Here is a 23,165-nt window from a genome sequence, read left to right as displayed (position 1 = left end):
CCTTAACAAATTGTTAATTGTAAATGCTTTTTACTTGCCAGGCTTAAGTAAAATATGGATACTAGACCTATAGGTTAAATATGGTGTGGGAATTGCTTAAACTTATGATGTGAATCAGAAGTGTAATGCATAGGCCTACGCCAGAATAAACTGTTAACACAATCTTTTAGTTCATTTTCGCTTTGTTTCAACAATTGCAAGTGTGCTTTTAATGTTTTGGGAGCATGGATACCATGCCACGGTTTACATGGCCCGGCTAATATGTGCAATAGCCTTATTACAATTTACAATAAGTGTCCCTCTCTATTCCCTGTGAATTTGGTTGTGATAGGCCTACTATAAACATGATTACAGATTTTGTATTAGAGATAGGCCTACATTTGCCAAATATAATAAAATGGTGTCAAATCGCATTATGGGGGAAATTACTTCGATTATACGTTATTGGTTCGTTGGGGGGCAATCTGGCCATTAGCCCACGCAAATCTGAGTTTCATTGATCGGCGTCGTTTCTCTTCACCCGGTTCACACTCTCGTCCCACCGCAAAGCGATGAGCCTGACTGGAAATCGCCTCCTCAGCTCATGATAGGAGCGATTGATGATAGAAGGCACTGTCTTCGCCTCCTTACAGTCAGAGACCTACCATGAATTTGGCATTTATTGCTCTAACAGCCGCGCTTTTGGCTGCGAATAGCGGCTTCTGTTATTCTAGCAGCGTTCCGTCATTCATCCTGCCGTTTACTGACTGCGTCCAGAGCCGTGGGAAAGACGGTTTCTACCGGGGAGCGATAGACGTCACCGAGTCCGGCACCCGGTGTATGAACTGGACCGAAGTGGCCGGCTTCAAGGAGCGCTACCCTGGCAAAGGAGTTGGAGAGCATAACCACTGCCGCAACCCGGACGGCAGGATCCGACCCTGGTGCTTTTTTAGGAACCACAAAGGCAGAGCTGACTGGGGCTATTGCGACTGTAAACAAGGTAAACACGAAGACCCATACACAGCAATAGCCTACCTATTTTGGGGGGATTCATAATCTGTAGGAATATGTCAACAACATTATGAATTTATATTGAAATTTGCCAAAATGAAATGAATGATAATCTAAAAAATAATACAGGTGGCCCAATATCTAGAAAGTCGCTTTAACTTATAACATGCTAAGATAAGATGTAGATGTACTTTACTAGGACATTATTAATATGAATTTGGGCTGATGAAAAGCAGTTTTTGTTTTACCTCTGTGTGCAAGAATGTTCTAGCTCAATTGTGTTCAACTCAGGAAGCCCATGCTGAAGTAATTAGACAGGACACACCTTCAGTGTCCCAGGTGTGAGAGCAGGCTATGCAGATAGCAAGTCTAAGCACATTTGTGTTGTAATGAGTGCACAGGTATTTGCTTATATGGGGTGGAATAACACATTCCAAAGGATCACAAAAAGCAAGTGAGTCATCTCAATACACTGTCTCTTACCATATTAAAAATAGTTTGACATGGGGAACACCACATTATCCAAACCTATGAAGTACACAGGCTTGAGCCAATTAGTGTTGCTAAAAAGAAAAGTGAGGGCAATGAGGACTCTACATCTTTGGACTGATGAAAGGGAGAGAAGTATGACATATAGTGGTGAAAGGAAAAGTGTGATATCCATCTGGCACACGAGAAGCAGCCTGTGGTATTTTTAGTCTTGTAGTGTGTTGGCACATCATGAATAAATCCTCCTCCTGTAATTGATACATGGAATTGATGTATTGATCCAGTTATGTAAGATGTTTGAACAATTGCACACCTTATATTTGGAGTCCAGATTATTTTTGTTCTAACTTCATGTAAGGAAAAGACTGACTCCCCTATGCATGTGTGTTTGAAAATGCACCCTTACATTCCCGGTTATCCTAATAACCTACATAATGTGCATGTAAAAATAGATATGCGCAAAGCATTCAAGTTACTCGATCAATAAACAACCTGCACGGAAGGAAAAAGTCTATGAGGAAAATCTGTACACTTTAGGCAACATCTGTTAAACACTCAATCCCAAATCCTCTTGCACCATGCGTGTTTGAGGACAAAAGACGGACAGAAGGACATAGTCAAACAGTGTTATAGTGTATTTTAACAACAGTTAAAAATAAGTGTTTTCTTTATATAGACTGGTTGTGATGTGTCGACTCACACAACATGTTATGTCAATGGATATCATGAACTGATGTAAAATGATACTTTTTAAATGCAGCCCTTTTGACACAGACAGATTGATTGGATCATTTATAACACAGTTGTATACGCCTGTGTGATCCCCTGTCATCATGACCAAATCAAACAAAGGCTGCCTTTCTTTTACCTCTTTTTTTAACACTTTCATTTAGGGCTTGACAATATATCAACGTAATATTGATAAAGTGCTATGAGAATAGATATTGTTTGAGATTTTGATATCATTGTAACTTAACATATGTTTTTTTTCCCCCTAAATTGTGTAATTTTCTGAACTTGACAGAATTGCCGTTCTGTTATTTGCGTTTACCTTCAAAGTCAATGCATCCACATCAATCCTAATTAATTCTAAGAAATATAAATGTGTACATATTTGTGTGAAAGCACCAATAGCCAACCCTACAGTGTTGTCAGAATATGCTGTACTAATAGTCTGTTCTCCAACTCTCTTTCCATCCCAGGCTCTGTACGTTTGCAAGGAGGCCGCACCAAGCTAGATGGCAGGGTCGAAATGTATCTTGGAGGAGTGTGGGGGTCTGTCTGTAGCGATGACTGGGGGGACGAAGACGCTGCAGTGGTTTGCAGACAGCTGGGCAAGGGGTGAGAGAGAACCCATGCACACACATGCACTCAGACATGGATTATTTGCTGGCCTCTGTCTGCCTCCCCCGCTTACATATTTTTTTAGACACAGGTGCCAGTACAATCACCATCTGCCACATAAATTCACATGTGAAGCTGCCTACAGAGATTTGACATATGGTAAGAGTGTGATAGAAATCTGGTGGGAATGCTAGAACATTTCCCCACAACCTAGACATACACATGCACTCTCTTCACAGTCCTTGTACCTTTCTTATGTGACCCTTGCATTCCAACCCCCCATTCTCCAGCGGTATTTAAATACCTTCAGTGCTCAGCTATTTACCTTGTTACCAGCTCTCTTTGTTACTCTCTTGACTGTGTCTTATGGTCTTGAATTTAAAGGTGCTTTCATGCTAGAAAAGCCACTGACTTGTCGGGTCCACAGGGAGAACGTAGACAGATCATACATATTGACAGTGTTAATAAGCTGGGGTCAGTTTCTCAATTCAGAAAGCGTCTTATTTCCCTGGAGAACAGAGACCTTCTGTGCACTTACTACACATGTTGACACTAACTCCAACACTGGCACGCATGCTGACATGAACACATGCCTGTGTGTGCATATTCACACAGGAGTCAATGAAAGTACACAGCGGAAAGGGAAAGGGGCAAATGTCAGCCATATGTCAGCTGGAATCGTTGGTGATGACTTTCACGTGGCCAGTTACTGAAGCTGTTTTGAGTAAAACTGCTGACCGCATTGGCCCTCCAATGGCAGATCATGAACATACTTATGGCTCAAGGTTACTGCTACCATGTAAACACGTGTGTTGTACCTTTTCTTATAAGATGGGCTGCCTGAGCCTGGCTGCAGCAATTACCTCAGGTGACTTAAACATGAGGGCCAAAATCCCCTAATTAGGTTACATTTCTCTTGAAAAAACTCTCATACGATAAAACGGTTCAACGTCACTTGTCGGTTAAAAAACCTATTTCAGATAAGGTAAACTTTGTCGTTTACTTTCTACATCTCCTTCCAGGATCTCAGGTCGTGCACGTGCAGTTCCCCTGTTTCATCCAAGCATGGCCAAACTCCATTGGAGGGCAGTCCATTGCCAGGGAGAGGAGTCAGACCTGCTCCAGTGTCCTAAGACTGTGTGGAATGGAGGGGAATGTAATCTGGCTGCAGCCATCACTTGCACACAGCAGCAAGGTAGGCACTCCTCATTCGGAATTGTAGGTCTATGATGGATGGAGTGTTTGGATGTGATGAGAACTCTGATAAATCAACAAACCTTCAACATTTCTACAACTCCTACTCAATTCTAACTTTCCTCATGTTTGTACTTTAAAATGACAAAAGTCCTGACATTTTTGTTACCTTGCCTAGTAGTGAAAATGTGTGTTTTAAATGCTTGTGTGGGCTCCAGCAGAAGTGGCGCTCCCTATAAGGCTGGTGGGAGGTGCATCGGGGTCAGAGGGCACAGTGGAGGTCTTCCATGCGGGGCAGTGGGGGTCCATATGTGACGACCAATGGGATGACAGTGATGCAGAGGTGGTGTGTCGACAACTGGGGCTGAGGTGAAGGGGCAAACACACACACACACACAAATTAGTGCCCATCCTCACATGAATTCCAACCAGTAATTAGCATAAAAGGAAATACATTATGTATGGGGAAAAGAATCAAATGTGTGAGAGAAAAATCGACTTGGAGGCTGAGATAAATGAATGTGGGTGTCCAGCCGTCAGTCTTTCTCTCTGTCTCCAAAAGTATGAAAAGTATTCTTTCCATTTGGACACACACAGAGAGGAGCGAGCAGTAAAGCACATCTGGGGTCAGATAATGAATCAGGCTCATTGTTCCTGCATGAATTCTAGTACCACTGAGATATGCATATTTAGCAACGCTACACACTCTTCAAATCTTGATGTGTGCACTTTTTGTCTATGCCAATGTGGTGTTGGTGTTGCAATGTCTCTGGATATGCATGGCAAGCATCTAAAACATGTACAATAGGTTATTTCATCCAATTCCACATTAAACTGAACAGCATCCTTAAAGGCATCCTATGCAAAATGCACTTTTTGATGTATTTTATACATACATATGTGTCCCCGGTGTATCAGGAAACTCACAAAGTGTCAGAAAATAAAACCCTCTCTCTTTTCCTCCGTACCCAAACGGGGGTACAACGGAGCTGATCCAGATTTGCTGCCGATATGCCGTAATATCGGAAATGTGGGCTGGCTTTACACCCAGGGCCCTATCAGAAACGTTGCTATAAGAATAAATGCAATGCCTGACGTGTTTTGGAAGTAATATGGTCTTTAATTACATTAGCAAGCATCGCTAACACTCAGAGCTAACGCAGTACTGGAGAGTATGTGTAAAAAAGCAGGAAATTAAAAAGGGAACTCACATTGTAGTAAACCCGCAAGAAAAGAAGCATTTGAGCTCCATACTTTTTCAGAAATAATCCTTGAATTGGTTTGGAACATGATATGGCGTTTAATCGCATGATAGGAGATCTTTAAAGTCAGTAAGGGTGAATCAGTGCATCTGTTTTTAAATGTGTCAAAATAACTGCAAACCAAACCTTCTATTATTCTGTCCTTTTTTTATGTAGCGGTGTAGCGAGGGCATGGGGCCAGGGACATTTTGGCAAGGGTTCAGGCCGTGTGCTGCTGGATGAGGTACGATGCACAGGCAATGAGCTCACTCTGGAGCAGTGTCCAAAAAGTGCCTGGGGGGAACACAACTGTCAGCACTCTGAGGATGCAGGAGTGTCCTGCAACCCTCTCACAGGTAGAACACCACCTGACCCAGCATTAGCAGTCAATGCTATTCAAATATGTTCACATATAGAGATATAAAAGCCAAACCAGGAGATTTGATGTTATTGGGGCAGAAGGGCTTGGATGTACTCTCTGGGGCTTGGATGTATGGGGCAATGGCCAACTCTCTTTTTCTCTTTCTCTTCAGATGGCTCTCTTAGGTTGGTTGGGGGCGCAACCAGCTATGAGGGACGTTTAGAAGTATTTTACCGTGGTCGGTGGGGGACAGTGTGTGATGACGGCTGGACAGACTCTAACACACAAGTAGTGTGCCGACAACTTGGTTACAGGTAATGTGAAGTGGTCATGTTGTCGTACATATGCATCAATCTCAGTACTATTAATAAGTTTGAATAACATCGTGTTTGTGTGTGAACATGTCTACCTGGCAGATTAGGTGAGACTCTCCTTTCCGAAGGATTAGACATCACTCCAGTCCCGCGCTTCGGGGTGGGGTCAGGTCCCATTCTCTTGGATGATGTGAGCTGCACAGGGAAAGAACCGAGCATATTAGTGTGCAACAGGAATGAGTGGCTCCGGCACGACTGCACACATCATGAAGATGTTAACATCGCTTGCAGCCCTGGTCGCAATGGAGAGAGTCTTCCAATGAGTAAGACAGAATCTTATCTTACTGTAAGACTTAAAGGCTAAGATGGCATTGAATGGGTGAAAGAGGCTCAATGTTACTTTTACTATTTTGTTGGATACTGATACAAAGGACATGATGTATGTGCAGATTTAGTTTGTCACAATTCTTTGAAAGACAACGAGCTTGGCACTTTGCACAAAGAGCACACATACTCTGTTGTCAGTGGAAAAGGAAGCGAATCATGAAAGCTTCTATGTCATTTCCTGCCACTTCATAAAACCTGATAATGGAAGTGCAAGCTGAAATCTGTTTCTAAGATCTCTGCCAAACTCAACCTGCAGTTAATTTGATCTCATCTTACTTAGAAGAGGAAAGCCAACCTGCTCCAAGAGAGGGATAGAGGATGTAAGTCATGCTTACGTTTAAAGGCACAGCTGTTAGTTGGTGTGTCCTGCCTTATTAACTGGGCAGCTTGTAAAGTCGTCATGCTTAATGGATCTACTGCAAACCTTTACCTAAAGTAAATCACCCTGATGTAAAATTATTCACTATTTTTAACTGCAAAATCATATTGGGCACCAGTGGGTTGATGTATTGCCAGACACATAACACTGAACTACTTCCTCTTTATTAGAGGAGACAGAAGGGTTCAGTGGTTTTTGCTGAAAGGGGAAGAAAGGGTTGAATGGTAGGACCATTAATCAAGCTGTGTCTATAGCCTCCAGACAGCAATAAAGATGTAAACGCATAGCGCTGGATAGAACTACTAGTGGCTCAGATTTCACCTCATACTATATATAACTGTTTCATTCTCTGTCATCTGTCTTAATGTTGAATGTAATAGATATGAGTCTGGTGAATGTCACAGAGAGGATACATCATGTTTTTTTCAAGTGATGAAAAGTTGCAGTTAGGTAGCTTATGTTTTTTGGCCAGAGCCTAAGAGACACTGTCACCTGACAATTACCACTGAATAATTGTGTTATTACTACAAATAATTTGTGTGTATTTGTTTGAGTGTTTATGTGTGTACCAAATCCTTCCTTCCCGCTCAACTAAAACAGGCAGATTGGTTTATGTTGTTTTGGGAAAAGGAGAAAAAGCAGATAAGCCCGTCTGTGCTTTGAACACCCCCCCCACTACTCCTCTCTCTCCTTCTCTCTCTCTTTCACTATTTTCTAAGAGACCATCTTGTATGTATTGTAACAGAGCAGCAATGCTGAGAGAGTTCAGAGATAAAAACAGTGTTTGTAGTTCTAAGATAGATGACAAAAATGACCATTTCCTCAACTGCCAACCCCAACAAACAAGTAAACATTCCCACATTTAACTCTCATTACCTTAATGACCCACTCCTAACTCCTACACGCACAGTGTTCAAAGGCGGCATAGTATTCAACTCATACAGCCACAGAGAACATTTTAAGGCTAAATTGAAGACTGCTGAAGTTGTGTAATGAAAATGAAGTTTTGAGCTACAAAACAAAAACATCTTTATTTTCCATAGCATAAAATGACTTGGTCAGGGTGTAAACTGATCCTGAAAAGGTCCACACATGGAAAATACATTAGCATCCCATAAATGACATTAGTGTGTGTTTGTGTGTAAATGTCTAGGCATCTGTGGGCAGACCATGATGATATGATTGAAACTTAAATACCAGACTGATTTGATTAACACAAGCGAATAGCATTTGAGAGACAAATACAAGAGGGGGAGACTGTGAAAAAACAGAAAGGCAATGAAAATAAAGGATCTGTTTATAGAGTCAGATGTTTAAAAATGTCCCCTTCTGGACACACAAGTTGTTACGCATGCAGACAGATGTTCAAGTTACTTCCTTTGTAGGGGACATGAGCACATGCCCCACTCAGTTTTGATGAGAAATGTGTGTAGTGTCAGTGTTTTATTTATAGAGTCAGGGGTTTTGGGGAACTTTAGAAATATTGTTTAGCAGGGCAAGTCTGTGTAGTGATTCTGAATTGTGCTTGTGTGTTCTTCAGGTATGCCGGTAAGACTAGTAGGAGGAGAGAGTCCTAGGGAAGGTCGGGTGGAGCTCTATCTGTCCGGGCAATGGGGGACCGTTTGTGATGACGGATGGACTGACCATGACGCTGAGGTGGTATGCCGGCAGATGGGATACAGGTATGCAGTGGCGGCCGGCACATAGGGGCGCTTGGGGTGCTGCCCCCCCTCTTCCCACATGTTTGATTGTCATTAAAAATAAATAAGAAAATATATTTAAAAAATATATATATTTTATATTTTTATTTGTAATGAACAAGGTAAATATTATATAGTTGGTATCGGTAAAATGTATAATATACAATAAAATCTCGATTAAAATGGTGTTACGATGTCTAAAGTTACTGATAAGTCACATGTTTCCTGCCTGGCCGCAGCATGTATCATTACCCTCTCTCGTCTGGGCGGTAAGAAAGGAGCCCTCAGCCAGAGCAGCAGCAGCCAACACATTGCTGACTGTTGCTATCTGTAAACTATGCCGCCGAAACATAATTTCAGTCAATCAGCGTCATCAGATCTGATGGTTACAGGGCGCCAATTTCAGCGCCCGATGCAGTCTGTGAGTTGTTTTGACTCGTAGCCAAGGTGACGCTACAGTAGTTGATGAGGATGGCTGCGTCTGCAGGTGGAGACTCCGGGTGCTAGTGGATCGCCGGAGCTGTACATTAATGATCATTAATCATTATCCATGAGCTAATAGAATGCCATACTCAAACAAAACGTTTTTTTTATGCACTCAATTATGTAGGTTCATTTGGGAAGTGTAGAAATGACCATTGAGGTTTAAGAGAGGAAAGCATTTCACAGCAGCATCCAACTATTATGTCCATTATGGATTAACTATCGATAATCTGTCAATTAGGAATTTTGCAAATACATTTTCAGAATTTTGCTGGAAAACTAAAATGATAAAAGTTAGTTGACAGTTCATTTTTAGTCATGGTCAGAATGTTGGAATACAGTTAACATTTTGAGAGGCTCAGTTGAGAGCTGTGGCATTGCAATGTGATCACTCTATACATTACACTCACTTAAGTGAAGCCAGACGGCCTACTCTGTTTGCAAAATCAATCTCCACTTCTCAGAATTGGCATCTGTCTTACACCTGCCCCCCCTTACTCTGTCTGCCGTTCATCCTTCCAACTCTTTCAACCCTTGACTGTTTTGAGTTAGCACCTCATCAAGCATGTCTGGAGTTTCCAACCATCCCTGCAATGGAAAAAGTTAAACTATATGCTTTAAATCATTACATTACTTATCTTATTCTTATATTACTATATCTATCACTATATTTCATTAATCCATCTTAACAAATGTTACGCTCAAGTTTCAGAGCACTTGTGCGGAGCCGCCTCTGGTGTGCTGCCAGCTACTTTTATTAGGGGTTTAAGCTGTGCTCTTTTGCAGAGCCAAGATACACATCCAATTAAAGGGCAGGCCAATTGTGCATGACACATTCACGGTGACAGATATGTTGAGGCTAAGCTACGTCATCTCATCCTCTCTGTGTCCCATTATGCCTTCCCTCTGAGACACTGTCGCATTTTCCAAAAACAATGGCAATGAGGTGGCAAGGGAAAACTGTACCATAACAAACTGTCTTCAATTTATCTCTCATCACTGCTCAGCATGACGCTCATCCCTTAGTCACCCACTTTTCTGTGACACATTGCATGTAGATGAAAGCCACATCTGGAGTGCATAAGCATGAGAGAGAAATGAAGCGTGTTAGAGGCATGTAAAAGTCATGTTAGGATCATCATTCTGTCTCACACAGGGTGTGGTGAAAGGTCATTACACACACAGCAGGTCCCCAAGGGTGAGAGGTTGCTCTGGGAGTGATAAAAGAAAGTATGCATTAATACACAGAGACTTTCACACAAATTATTTTCAAGTTCAACTGTCACATTAAAGAAGGACCAACATTTAACTGGAAAACACAAAGGAAAAAGTTTCCAGCATAATACATACAAATATATTTGGGGGAAAAAATTCAGGGCCAAAATAGAGCGTACTAAAACATACCATTAACTTGGAAACTGATTTAAAGGCAAAAGGTTTGCTTGTTTGTAACCAATTATTTTGTATATCTGCAAATGTAAAAAAAGGCAAAGCTGAAAATGTATTTATGAAGCAAAAGTATGTAATTTATACTAAAGTAATTTCAAAGTGCTTATACACTTACACTCAAAAATGGATTTAAAACAAAATCAAATCTAATCATAATGAGAAAATAAAGTTAAAAAAACAACAATAATATATACATAACTAGAGGGCAACAGAATTGGGTTTTATTGTAAGCCTTTAAAATCACATTGTGAAGATGTTGCCATGCGACAAAAAAGGTTACAGAGGCTAATCTTTTCTTTCATCCTCCCTTGCGATATTTACAACAGATCCAACAAAATGCAGCCAAGTAAATAAATACTATCCATTCAACATTTTAAAGATGCAAACACGAAATATAATATCTGAGAAAACTTTTGACTTCTCTTTTTAACTTGATCTTTTAATATCCGAAGCAGATTGTGTGGCATTTTTTGACTGATGCTGTGTTTCCAAAGAAACACACCAAGCAGGTTCAATGTCAGGATCTAGGCTCGGTTCCAAGTGAGTTGGAGGTTCGCCCTTTGCTTGCTAAATACCGCTCAGGGAGCTATTGGAGTCACAGACACAATTCTAGATGTCTCAATAAGAGACATGAGATTCCCTTTGGACAATTTGGGATACAAGACCTGCCACCTATCATACCCCCGGGACGCAACACAAGATCCTCCCTGTCGGTAATCTATCAGTCTTAATTAAAATCCCAGTTACAGCCTATACAGGCCTACATACACACCCACAACCTATAGGCCTCTTTGTGCTAGCTGTTTGACAATTAAAGTCAGAGGTGAGAAATTGATACAAATACTGTTATCAGATTGTAAAAGTGGTTTGACCCGGTGTGCGTCACTGCCAGAGAATGTCAGACCATAACATCTATACTAACATGTCATCACCGCCTATCTGATAATACACACGCACGCACGCACGCACGCACGCACGCACGCACGCACGCACGCACGCACGCACGCACGCACCCACGCACGCACGCACACACACACACACACACACACACACACACACACACACACACACACACACACACACACACACACACACACACACACACACACACACACACACACACACACACACACACACACACACACACACAGACAGCAATATCTGGCAGCCAAGCATTTAACATTTCAATGTTAGTGGAACAGACCAACACACATTGCTACATTTACAATTCTGACAAAGTGCAGGGAGAGCATTACTCCAGTTTCATCTATTTCCTTTGCCCACTGGTGAAGCCTACAATGTATTATATTTTATTTATTACTTTTCTAGGTGAAACCTGATTACATTGTTTGAATTGTTGAATCCTTATAGGTCTCTCAGGTTGGCAAACCAGGGTCTAGATGTTCAGAGCTAAGTTTAAAATGATGGGAGGGCAAGCATTTGAAGTCAAAGCCCTACATTTTGGAGTTTGGAATAGTTTACCTCTTTCTCTTTTTTGAAAAGCTTCTCATGACGTTTATTTACTTGCTTCCTGTCTTTTTTGTATTTAATGCTCCTATTATGAAACTTAGTTTCTTACCTCAAGCCTACAGTAAATACGGAGTTTCAGTTTTCCAACTAGTATCATTTATTAAGCAATGGCAACTAAATCTGTGTGTGTTTTGTTTCCCTGCTATTTACCACAGTGGGGTGGCAAAGGCCCGTGTGATGGCGTACTTCGGGGAAGGCACAGGACCGATCCACGTGGACAATGTGAAGTGCAGCGGCGAGGAGCGTTCGTTGGCAGACTGCATCAAACAGCCACCCGGCACACACAACTGTCGCCATAGTGAGGATGCTGGGGTCATCTGTGACTATGGTGAATCTCAGCACAGCTACCAAGAGGTGAAAGGTCAGTACAGTTTGTTTTTTCCTTACAATAAATGAATGTGTTTAACAAACATTTCCATCATGTCAAATACACTGAAAAACTAATGAGAAACAAATGGCTAAAGAGAAGTTAGGAGGGAAGATTCTGAGAGAACTTCTGTGGGTGTGTGTGTGTTTCCAGATGGTAAAATGGAGAGAGCAATGTTATTTCTTCACCCTGTCTGTCACCCATCAGGGCGACTCACACAATGCTATCCGTTACCGACACATATGCTATTACTTCAATTTTTCACATGCACATACTGGGGAAAGTCAAACCAATGCAGGAGAATGTTTTGTCTCTTCAGTATGATAGATTACCTCTTGTTAAAAATAGCTCAGTCTATGTTTGTATGTTTTAACACAAGATACACACAGACTATGAAAACGATCTCTCATTTATTTTATTTACTTTATTTTTCAGGTTCATATGTAGAAGTAAAATATTAATTTGAAGCAGTATTCTTTTTTGGATAAGTCTAAATATTTAAAAAAGTCAACATCTGAGCTAAAATGTATGGTTTAACAATCATCACCCTCCTACACTCTCTCACATATACACACTCAATGGTTCCTCTTTTGTCTCTGTCAGATCCTGTCAACTCAATCTGTGGTTTGCGGCTTATACACACTCGCCAGAAACGAATTATAGGAGGAGAAAACTCTCTGAGGTAAGCTGGAAAGGACAGGAGGGATTAATGAGAGTGCATAGAACGCCTGCCAAAGACATATAGAATAAGAATATTGGACACATGGAAAACAGCTGATCTATAGCTACATGCATATAATATATAATTGTGTGTACTTACAAACACAAACTATATGTGGGCAAAGCAAAATGTCAGTATTAAATGTATTTAATGTTTGTCATCTGCAACAATTTACTCTAAAGCAAAGCATGTGTGAATGATGTGTGGGCGTGTGTGTGTTGTGTGTGTATTGTGTAAGAAGAAGAGATAAACATGCTGGGATAAACATAGAGAAAAGCAACATGTATGCATCTTTGTGTGTGAGTGTCTGTGTGGTCACATGTATGGATGTAAAACCAAATAACTTTGGTACTGAGTATTTACACACTGAGTATTTATTTGTGTTTTAGTGGGTACGCATGTTTAGAATACATCAGGCGTGTTTACACTAGAAGTTCACACTAAATGTATTCTGGCATTTATGCTTATGTTGAAAAAGAAATCCTATTTGTAAATGGTGCTTGTAATGTTCTGTATCACTTTCTAAGGTTGCACGTGGATGGCATACCCAATATGAAAGTGTTTTAATTGTTGCAATGTTGGCTCTTCTTAAGGGTTTTTTCACTTCTTAAAAAAGTGTCTTAATGTGTTTTTGTGTGTGTGTGCGCTGTGTGTCTTTAGAGGGGGCTGGCCATGGCAGGCCGCGGTTCGGTTGCGAGGATCTCGTGGAGACGGGAGGTTGGTGTGTGGAGCGACTCTGATTGACAGCTGCTGGGTCCTCACATCAGCACACTGCTTCAAGAGGTCAAAAACACACACTGCCTATTCACTCATGTTTGTATGTGTCACAATTTGAAATGGACACGCTATGTTACATTTAAAAAAAAAAATATATATTGCAATGCAGAAGGTTCAGTATGAAGGCAAGGAAATAATGACTTACCTTAATATATCTGTTTACGTGCCTCTCAAAACACAGGCCAAGCATCTCCCCCCTCCCCCTTTTCCATGCACTCACAACACAGCGTTTCCACCCGTCAGTGTCAGTGATTGGTTGAGAGTCTTTATTCATGGTAATGTGGCTGTGCTTATGCATACATTTAACTCTGCCTTGAGCTCCAGCAGAACTACACAACTAATTGTCTGCTTCCCCTTGTATATTTAAGTCTGGCAGAAGCAGGAGAACCTCAACAATGTGAGCATTGATAAGCAGTGCTTTAGTTGTGGTTGTGGTGCAGTCGGCCGGGAGTCATCATTTTCACTTCATCTGGTCTAGTGGCCTCCACATGGTACCACCACCTTGAAATCAATCACCTTATGAATACAGCAGAGAAGGCGGAAGAAAAGAAAAAAAATAGGAAAAGGAAATGAGTAGAAAAAAATAAATATAAAATAAAGTTCAATAAAGTTGCGGGTTGTGAGAGCACCAACCCTAATGTCTGCATTTTATATTTATGCAGCACATGTATGGCTGTCAGACTCCATTTTTAAGAGTAATATATTTTGGTTGCATTATGAAGTATGAGTCTCAATAATTGGGTTTGAGGAAACCAGAACTCTTTACAGGGCTCTGCAGCTCTACCACTATAAATCCAGATTGTTCCACATTAAAGAGAGTCATGTGGTCATTCACTAAATCCTTTCCAATGCCATTTCTCCAGGCATCCCCAGGGCTTAATGGAGGGACGTCTACGCTGTGATCTGACTTGCACCTCTGCTTTGTTTAAATGACACACACAGGAAGCATACAGCTGAGCTTTATGCTGCAAATTTAGACCACTTGGGATGTAGCAATCATGACTTCTCGGACTGATTAATACTAACAAATGTGTTGACCAGATTAAAACTAGCGGGCAGACCTCTGGCAAAGCTATATGCCATATCTCCTAATCTTAACAAATGTAAAACATTGTGCGTATCCTCCCTGTGTTTTGAATCTGTTACAACATTTAATGGCTATTCATTGGCCTACGCTACACCCTTCACAAACTTTCTGGAAAATCAGGCCGGACATTTTTGTGATCCATTTTTACAATCACACACAGATCAAACAGAAAACATAACCTCCATGGCAGAAGCAATACTGACTCTAAGTCCTTTATAACTTTGGTAAGTCATTTTATTGCACTACAGTGTAAGCACTACAGAAGCCATAATAGTTAGCCTTAAACATAACACCTTCAGATCGTTCTTCAATCAATCAATCAATCAATCAATCAATCAATCAATCAATCAATCAATCAATCAATCAATCAATCAATCAATGTTTATTTATATAGCCCAATATCACAAATGTTACATTTGTCTCAGTGGACTTCACAGTTTGTACAGAATATCAGTATTTAATATCAGTTATTGTGGTTGAGTGCCATAGTTTCCTTTGTGTAAGAGGGAATAATATATCTTTCCGGGACTTGAACTGGTGACCTTCCAGTTGCCAAGCCAAATCCCTATGGACTTTGCCACCACCGCCCTAATTATATTAAATGGAATATAATAATGTTTTGTAGCTTGTGGAATGAAATTGTCAGATTCAGACGGATGACACTCCTACAATAGTAACACCTTGCTGACTGCTGGAGATTGGCGCAACATAAGTACAACAACATGTACAGTTTCCTAGTGTAACAGTTAATGATTTACTATAGAGTCTTATTGTGGCCCAAAGAAAACTCTAAGTGAACACCAACATAGAGCATACTGTATTAAAACACCACCGAATTTATATTTTATATTTGAGCTGTATGTAAGATTTGTTATCATAGACACTGTAAGGAAACAAACAAGGTTAAATACAACACAATACCCCTGCTGCCTGATCACATGACATATCAGTCTTTAGTACTTCAAGCTGTAAGCTTGGGCAATGACAGCTTTGTTTGCTGCGAGCAAGCCAGAGCACGTAGACCAAGATAGGAACTTCCGACTTAACAGTGTCACCTTTCTTACAGTAACCAACATAGGGTGGTAAATAAACAAACACACATGGCAACAAAGAAATACACCTATGCAGTCACACAATTAACATAAAATACATAATTAAGTTGGCATACACACTCCTGCTTGTTCTAATTTTGACACAAGCACCGATACTTTTATAATTACATGTTAATGTGCAACTACTAAGTGTAGCTAACATGATCATGTTTCCTTATCCCTCACACTACTATTACCGATTAGTGGCTTCATAAAAGAGTGACCTCAGGTCGGTGGTCACATGCTGTCAACATGATAAACCTATTTATATCTTGAAGCTGTACAGCTAGGGGCTTGCCAAAAGTAACACAACTCCAGCAGATTTTTAACTGCTTTTAGCCACAACAACAATACTTGAAAAGTAACTGAGGTGTCACATTCAAACTCCTTTCTAATCCTGAGATGTTGCCTTTATGTTCGGTATGTACTGTACGTAGATGAGTAGTCAGCAGTGTATCCGCTTTTCCAGGAACGTCATGGCTTTCCCAGGTCAGGAGATCTTTCCGGAAACACTCCACCAGTTGTAACTGGACACAGAGACTTGGCTCGATCGAAAGGCATCTTCCTTTACACCTCTCCACTTCCTTCTCTTCTCTCCCTGCCTCTCCTTTTCCCCTGACTTCCCCTACTTTACCTTTATTTAAAAAAGGCCAAACAGCTCAATCAAGCAAACAGAAAGCATGGAAAATAATTCATTATGTCAACCTATGAGTCAGTTTAACGCATAAACACAAAGTCACAATGACTGATGTGTTGTTATTATTCTTCCCTTTTTCATTTCTTAAGTTGTCCAAACAGCTTTCAACTCTTTCTTAGTAATGGTTACGGCAGAGACCAAGACAGACCATCAACATATCGAAAACGTTGCAGGAAGAATATAATGCCTCAAACATATGGGTTTAAAATCTATTATTCTATTAACTACAGTAGTGCTGCTGACTTTATTACTGTGTGAGCTCAGTGTAATGGATTGTTCTTTTTCCAGATGTAGTTTAACTATTGATGATTTAACTCCAGCCAATGCTCGTTATTTATGTATCAGCAGTGGGATTGCTCATGCACACACATCCTCTTTCTTTAATGGTCCTTCTCGATCCTTTCCCTCTATTTCTCTCTGCAGATATGGAAACAGCACCAAGCAGTATAAAGTTAGAGTGGGCGACTACCACTCACTTGTGCCTGAGGAATACGAAGAAGAGTACGGTGTTGATCAAATCGTCATCCACCCAAGCTACCGGTCCCAAAGCAACGATTACGACCTTGCCTTGGTTCGTCTGTCACCTGGGGCAGTGGGCCAGATGCCGGGAGAGTGTGTGTCATTCAGCCGTCATGTTCTTCCCGCCTGTCTGCCCATGAAGAAAGAGAGAGTGCTCAAACAAGCCAGCAACTGTCACATTACCGGCTGGGGGGATACAGGTGAGGGTGTGTGTGTGTGTTGGTGTGTGTGTGTGTGTGTGTGTGTGTGTGTGTGTGTGTGTGTGTGTGTGTGTGTGTGTGTGTGTGTATGTGTGTGTGTGTGTGTGTGGCCTAGCATTACTATACTTGTGGGGACCTAAATCTGTTTACATAGTCACGTGTGGGGACTCGCCTCCCTTATGGGGACAAAATGGAGGTCCCCATGAGGGGAATCATTAATTTTAGCGTGAAGACTGGGTTAGGTTTAGGGTAAGGGTAAGGTTAAGGTTAAGGGTAAGGGTAAGGGTAAGGGTAAGGGTTAGGGTCAGGGTTAGGCATGTGTTGGTTATGGTTAAGGTTAGGATAAGTCTCCAGAAAATGCATGTGAGTCAATTTAATGTCCCCTGAAGTGATGTATACATGGTATGTGTGTGTGTGTGTGTGTGTGTGTGTGTGTGTGTGTGTGTGTGTGTGTGTGTGTGTGTGTGTGTGTGTGTGTGTGTGTGTGTGTGTGTGTGTGTGTGTGTGTGGTATAGTGTAGAGAGGAGGTGGGTGTGATGGCCCTGAGGTGCAAATCATTATTTTATTCTTGAATTTAAAATGTTGGAGGAACTGTTAATGGGAAGGTGTAGGAGCTTTAAGCTTTTAAATATGTAAAGATACGGGAAGTGAGAAAAGATGGGACTTTAAAAGATAGATCCAACCAGATCTAACCCATTTCCCTTTTTTTTTTATCTCTAAAATGTTCATTTCAGGACTATATTTTTATGTTTGTTTATTCTTCTTCCTTGAGCCAAGCTCTTGAAATGAATGCAAACAGAGCTGCAGTTTTTTTACAATCATCATCGCAAACAATCTGGTATATGCCTCACTAGAATTCCGTTTATTTAAAAAATATTGATCAGGTAAATTGGAATCTAGAAAATATTTGTAAAGGAGATCTGGGATCATAGAACATCATATCACACCACAACTATATGTGGTAGAGTTCGACTTGAACAGACAGGTAAAACATCCAGTGCTGTAACCACGGTATTTCTACCATATGTAAGTCATTTTGAAAGTCAGCTGCAAATGCATTTAAAGGAGAAGAGAATCCTTCACTAGTAATTGCACTTGTTTGAATTCACGCTCTGTATCTTTCAAAACACTTGACTGTATGCACCGCCACACATCTGTTAGTGATCTTTAAATGACATGCCAATGTCATTAATCATTGCAACTTAGTCACAAAGGGCAACAGAAGGTCTCCTAAATACTTATGCATAAACATGTACTCCCTTTTGAGATGGTGTGTCTTCTTTGACGATTGAATTCACAAGGGAGATTGTGTGTGTTTGTCTTTGTGGGAAAGAGTGTTTTTATTACTGAAGTGTGATGACAACATCACAGTTATTTATAGTGTGATGCTGGCAATGCTTGTTTAACTTAAAGCACAATGTCTTCTTTGTTCAGCTGTTGCATTTGGCTATAAGCCACTCATATACAGTATCACACACACACACACACACACACACACACACACACACACACACACCACACACACACACACACACACACACACACACACCACACACACACACACACACACACACACACACACACACACACACACACACACACACACACACACACACACACACACACACATACATACCTAGCATCCTAAGCCACCATGGATAGTTATTAACACTGTGTGGTCACAGAGAGAAGCAGCAGAAAAACCCAACACTGCACTTCGTTACCTTTGCATCAGTAGTCCCCTTTCAGTTTGTTTGTGCATTCCGACGTTCACGTGTAGAAAGCCATGGCAGGGTCCGGTCCTTGTCGTTACTGGTTGTTTGAGGTACTGGAAATATCTGGAAGGATAAAAGAGGTACAGGAGAAGAGGGCAGAATATTAGTAGAAGAAAATATTGTTGGATAGGTTCAACCTCTCAACAAACACATTTGGCCAAAGGGGTAAGTTCCATGCTGGAAGTTCAACAATATGACCGGAGACTGCATATTAATCAAAGGTAGCATATTGTGGGTTAAAACCTGCAACAGGCCAACATAAAACGGACACAGTCAGCATGCCAGGGGAATTACATTTCTTATTCATTTTAATTGGGATCCTTCATAAGATGAAAGAAAACAGCCTCTCCTAATACTCTGCCAGAAACCTTGACATTGATTAATCTCTAAATTAGAGCTCGCTAATGCCTGAAAAAATGAGGGTGCCTTTGATAAGAAGGTCAAGACAACCGGAGTCTGCTGCCCAATTGTAGGGCAAAGCAACAAAAAAAAGCTATGCCCATGGACTTCATGTGTCAAATAAATCAGAAAATAGGAGTCTTATAGTAGTCTAGTAGTAGAGTCTCACACTGATGTTGTTATTCTAGCGTGTTAATTTTCAGCAGGTATGGTGGTTACCATGTTAGTTTGGTGTAATTAGTGCTACACACAAAGTACATCTGAGGTTGATTTGAATTTAATTGCAGTGATTTATTCATAACCAAAGTGTTAATATACATTATGATGGGATGAAGGTCACTGGGTAAATATTCAGGAGAATCAACATTTGTTCAATTAATGAACATGATTGTGGGTCCCACAATTGGATGGTAAACCCTGTAATAGTTTCCAGACTTTCTCTCAAAACCCAAACTGCCAACCTACTGGTCATGCTACAAGACCAAATAGATGAGCAGACTGACCAACATAACCATCCCATGCCACTATCATGGTTTAAACACTAACATTATGCTCACAAACACTTTAATTCTAAACTGTAATGCTTTGCCTTTTTTCTCAGGTCGCTCATACTCCAAGACCCTTCAGCAGGCCCCCATATCCTTACTGCCCCGTCGTCACTGCCAGCATCATTTCCACAGCGCCTTCACAAGCCGCATGCTCTGCGCCGGCAGCATCCAGTCGGAGAGGCGTGTGGACAGTTGCCGTGGTGACAGTGGAGGTCCGTTGGTGTGTGAGCGTCCAGGAGGGGGTTGGGTGGTTTACGGGGTCACATCCTGGGGTCATGCTTGCCGGACACAACAGTCCCCTGGCGTCTACACCAAAGTGTCTGCCTTCAGCCCCTGGATACGCAAGGTGATTACACGTGATGACCAAAAAGAGAGAGGACGATAGAAGGACAATTATATATTGAGAAGAATCACACTTAAGACTTTCTTGAACTGATACAACAATATAGTTCAGTCATGAATAACTGATGTCATGATGTTATCACCTGATAATCCGGGGATGTTAGTTACAACCTGACTTTCAAATTAAAAGCACAAGGCAATGCTGGACTTGCTATAAATTGGATAAACCATCCACTTAGAAACTTTTAAATATTTTTGGGAGAGAGGAGGGTTATAAGCACTTATGTAACTGATTTAATATCATCTTGAGATGCAAGATTTTGTATTGTATTCAAATCTCAACCCAAGAGAATCTATGTAACTTAAATATCTTGTTTCATGTGACATTGCATGCTAAACTTCTGTGCTTGCTTTTACAATGAAATGATTGTGTAACTTATGATATGTGATTAAAAATGTTGAAAAGGGACCACAGTTAAAAATACAACAACATACTGTTAACATGTACAGAATTAGCCACGCATTGTATGGACTTGAACACTTTCACAAAGAACCCCCTTAGGTACTTATTGCATATTATCTTGTGCTTTTGTGTTTAGCATTCTAGTCATATTGACATTTGCCAAACTGAAATATGTAATTCGACCCTCATTTTATTATTGTTTTTTTTTTCTCTGTGCTCATTGTTTTGCTGTGTAAAAAGCATATTTCAGGTCTTAGTTATTTCTCAGGCATTTATCATTTGCATGCAGTCAGTATTTCTCCGTGTCTCAGTGCTGCTTAACATTTGCAGAGGAAGAAAGGGACTAAAGTGTTTCTGCGTCCAAGCACATTATAGCAAGTGTTGATTTGTCATATCCTCTTCTAATTCATGAGCTTTTGTTTTGGCGGGATAGGGTTGTTGTTGTTGTTAAAAAGAGACAATCTGGTACACTTGAAAAACTACACTGCCATCTTTTTAGGTGTAAACTGACTATTTGTACTGTAACATTTCTTTATAAATACGATTTTGTAAAAAAAATTGATGTTGACACACCGATGAAATATTAAGGCACATTGCTGATGGAACTGTAATGTATAATTAGCAGGTAACACTTTATAGTAACCATTATTAATAAAGGGTTGATTGATATTAAGATTAACTTTAAATAAAGTTATAGATTTAAAATTAAATACATGAACTTGCAATTTAAATTATGATCAGATGTGAATGCAAGAATGTATTATCTTTCTCAAGTCAAACCTTTCAGTAACACTATCTTACTAAAATTGATCAAGAACATCAAGAATAACACCTTTTATCAAAGGTTTAATGTTCAAGTTCTTAAGTCTTATCTATTTTTTATTTACAAAAACAGCTATATACACAAACTTTCACAATGATACACTTGGGTAAAAAAACTTTTTTCGCACTTGATATCACACATTCTGTGATCCTCCCACATCTGAAAGAACCCTTTTAGGTTTGTTTCTGACTGCAAACTGTCAAAGTGAGCACCACTTGTGTCAGACAATGTGTATGCACACACACGCCCAGACACAGTGTGGCTGGTTTGTCACACTGTATACGCTACAGAAATGGCAGCCAGTTGTCCTTATTTACAAGGCAAACATGTAATGTTGACTCAACACAACTTAAGAACTGGGACCAACTGCTACAGTGGGAGGCTGCATGAGATGTTGGCATGAAAAAAATCACATTTATCATCTTCCCAGAATTTGTTATTGTTCCTCATGTGCTTAAACAATATGTTTTGCATCATTAATGTAACTTTTTACCAGTTATGTAATGGCATTGTTTCTTCTGACAAAACACTACAGTACATTTCCCATGCATTTAGTGAAAAGCGTATTGTCTTTAAAAAGCGAAATACTTCCTCTTGCCACAACATCTATATCAGTACAGTATGTTACAGAACAAGCACCGCCGTGTGGTTGACCCATTACATGAAACTGGTCCATAAATCTGTATGGATGGCCCTTGCAATTGCAATTGAATTTACTTTTACAGCAAGATACAATGATTATATCCCCACATAGAACATTGTCCCCTGGACATTAACACTGTATCATCTATAGCATTTTCGAAACCAAAATACATAACTTGAGCCCACAATGATTCAAACGACTTTGAAAGGGCATCATACAAATAATGTTGTTGTCATTACGCTCATATTTGGGGGTTGATCCGATGTTTTGGCTCTACTTTTAGACAAGCTTTAGATTTTGAATATCACGTTAATGTAACTTCGCTTATCAAGTTGCTCAAAATGCATTAAGGACTTTATATCAGTGTACCATTCCCTTTTTCCTCCTTATATATTTGGGATGAAGCATAGTGAAGTTACGAAACGCGTTATCAAAATAATGAGTCAACCAGGTGTGATGGTTTCACACTGCTAAACTATTCCACGGTAACAACATATTAGGAAGGAGGAAGCTACTTAATTTAACGAATAAGCTCAGAAGGCACAAGGAGGGGATAAATATAAATTTTTCTGATCTTGTTTCACATCTGCTAAATGTTTTGCCTAAACTGACAGAACTTCTCTCAGCCAAAGCACAGTAGTCCTTAATTTGTAAGAGCACCCTCCTGTGGTCACTATCACACATTACAACATATTGGAACTAATTTTCTAAGGTTAATATTATGGAACATCTAACATCAAAACGTTTTGTTATTCCCCCGTCCACCAAAAAAAGTGTGAATGTCATATAGCGTAAAATAAATAATTTAAAAAACCATTGATAAACAATTAACATAATATACACTTTAACTAA

The 23,165-nt window shown here is 40.3% G+C and overlaps 1 protein-coding gene across 2 annotated transcripts; it reads left to right on the top strand.

Moving 5' to 3' along the window:
• The first annotated feature begins 535 nt into the window (after positions 1-535).
• On the top strand, positions 536-21,405 carry LOC117543421 (neurotrypsin-like). 2 transcript variants are annotated; one of them, XM_034211716.1, is made up of 13 exons: positions 536-979; positions 2,682-2,820; positions 3,846-4,018; positions 4,236-4,386; positions 5,436-5,614; positions 5,792-5,933; positions 6,036-6,256; positions 8,240-8,381; positions 12,017-12,222; positions 12,832-12,910; positions 13,610-13,732; positions 17,025-17,320; positions 20,096-21,405. In XM_034211716.1, the coding sequence occupies exons 1-13, from the start codon at positions 646-648 to the stop codon at positions 20,425-20,427; spliced, it is 2,517 nt and encodes an 838-aa protein (XP_034067607.1). In that variant the 5' UTR covers positions 536-645; the 3' UTR covers positions 20,428-21,405. The 2 variants fall into 2 exon arrangements, with proteins under 2 accessions (XP_034067607.1, XP_034067609.1); XM_034211718.1 differs by having other exon boundaries at positions 538-979; positions 4,239-4,386.
• The last annotated feature ends 1,760 nt before the right edge of the window (positions 21,406-23,165 follow it).

This window comes from Gymnodraco acuticeps, unplaced genomic scaffold, assembly GCF_902827175.1.
Source record: "Gymnodraco acuticeps unplaced genomic scaffold, fGymAcu1.1, whole genome shotgun sequence".
Lineage (NCBI taxonomy): Eukaryota > Metazoa > Chordata > Actinopteri > Perciformes > Bathydraconidae > Gymnodraco > Gymnodraco acuticeps.
This window is presented reverse-complemented; position numbering and strand designations above follow the sequence as displayed.

Excerpts from the sequence above, each read along its gene's own strand:
- LOC117543421 (XM_034211716.1), top strand. The coding sequence starts at position 646 with ATGAATTTGGCATTTATTGCTCTAACAGCCGCGCTTTTGGCTGCGAAT. Across the intron at positions 4,019-4,235 it reads CACTTGCACACAGCAGCAAG|CAGAAGTGGCGCTCCCTATA; the intron begins GTAGGCACTCCT and ends TGTGGGCTCCAG. Across the intron at positions 12,911-13,609 it reads GGAGGAGAAAACTCTCTGAG|AGGGGGCTGGCCATGGCAGG; the intron begins GTAAGCTGGAAA and ends GTGTGTCTTTAG.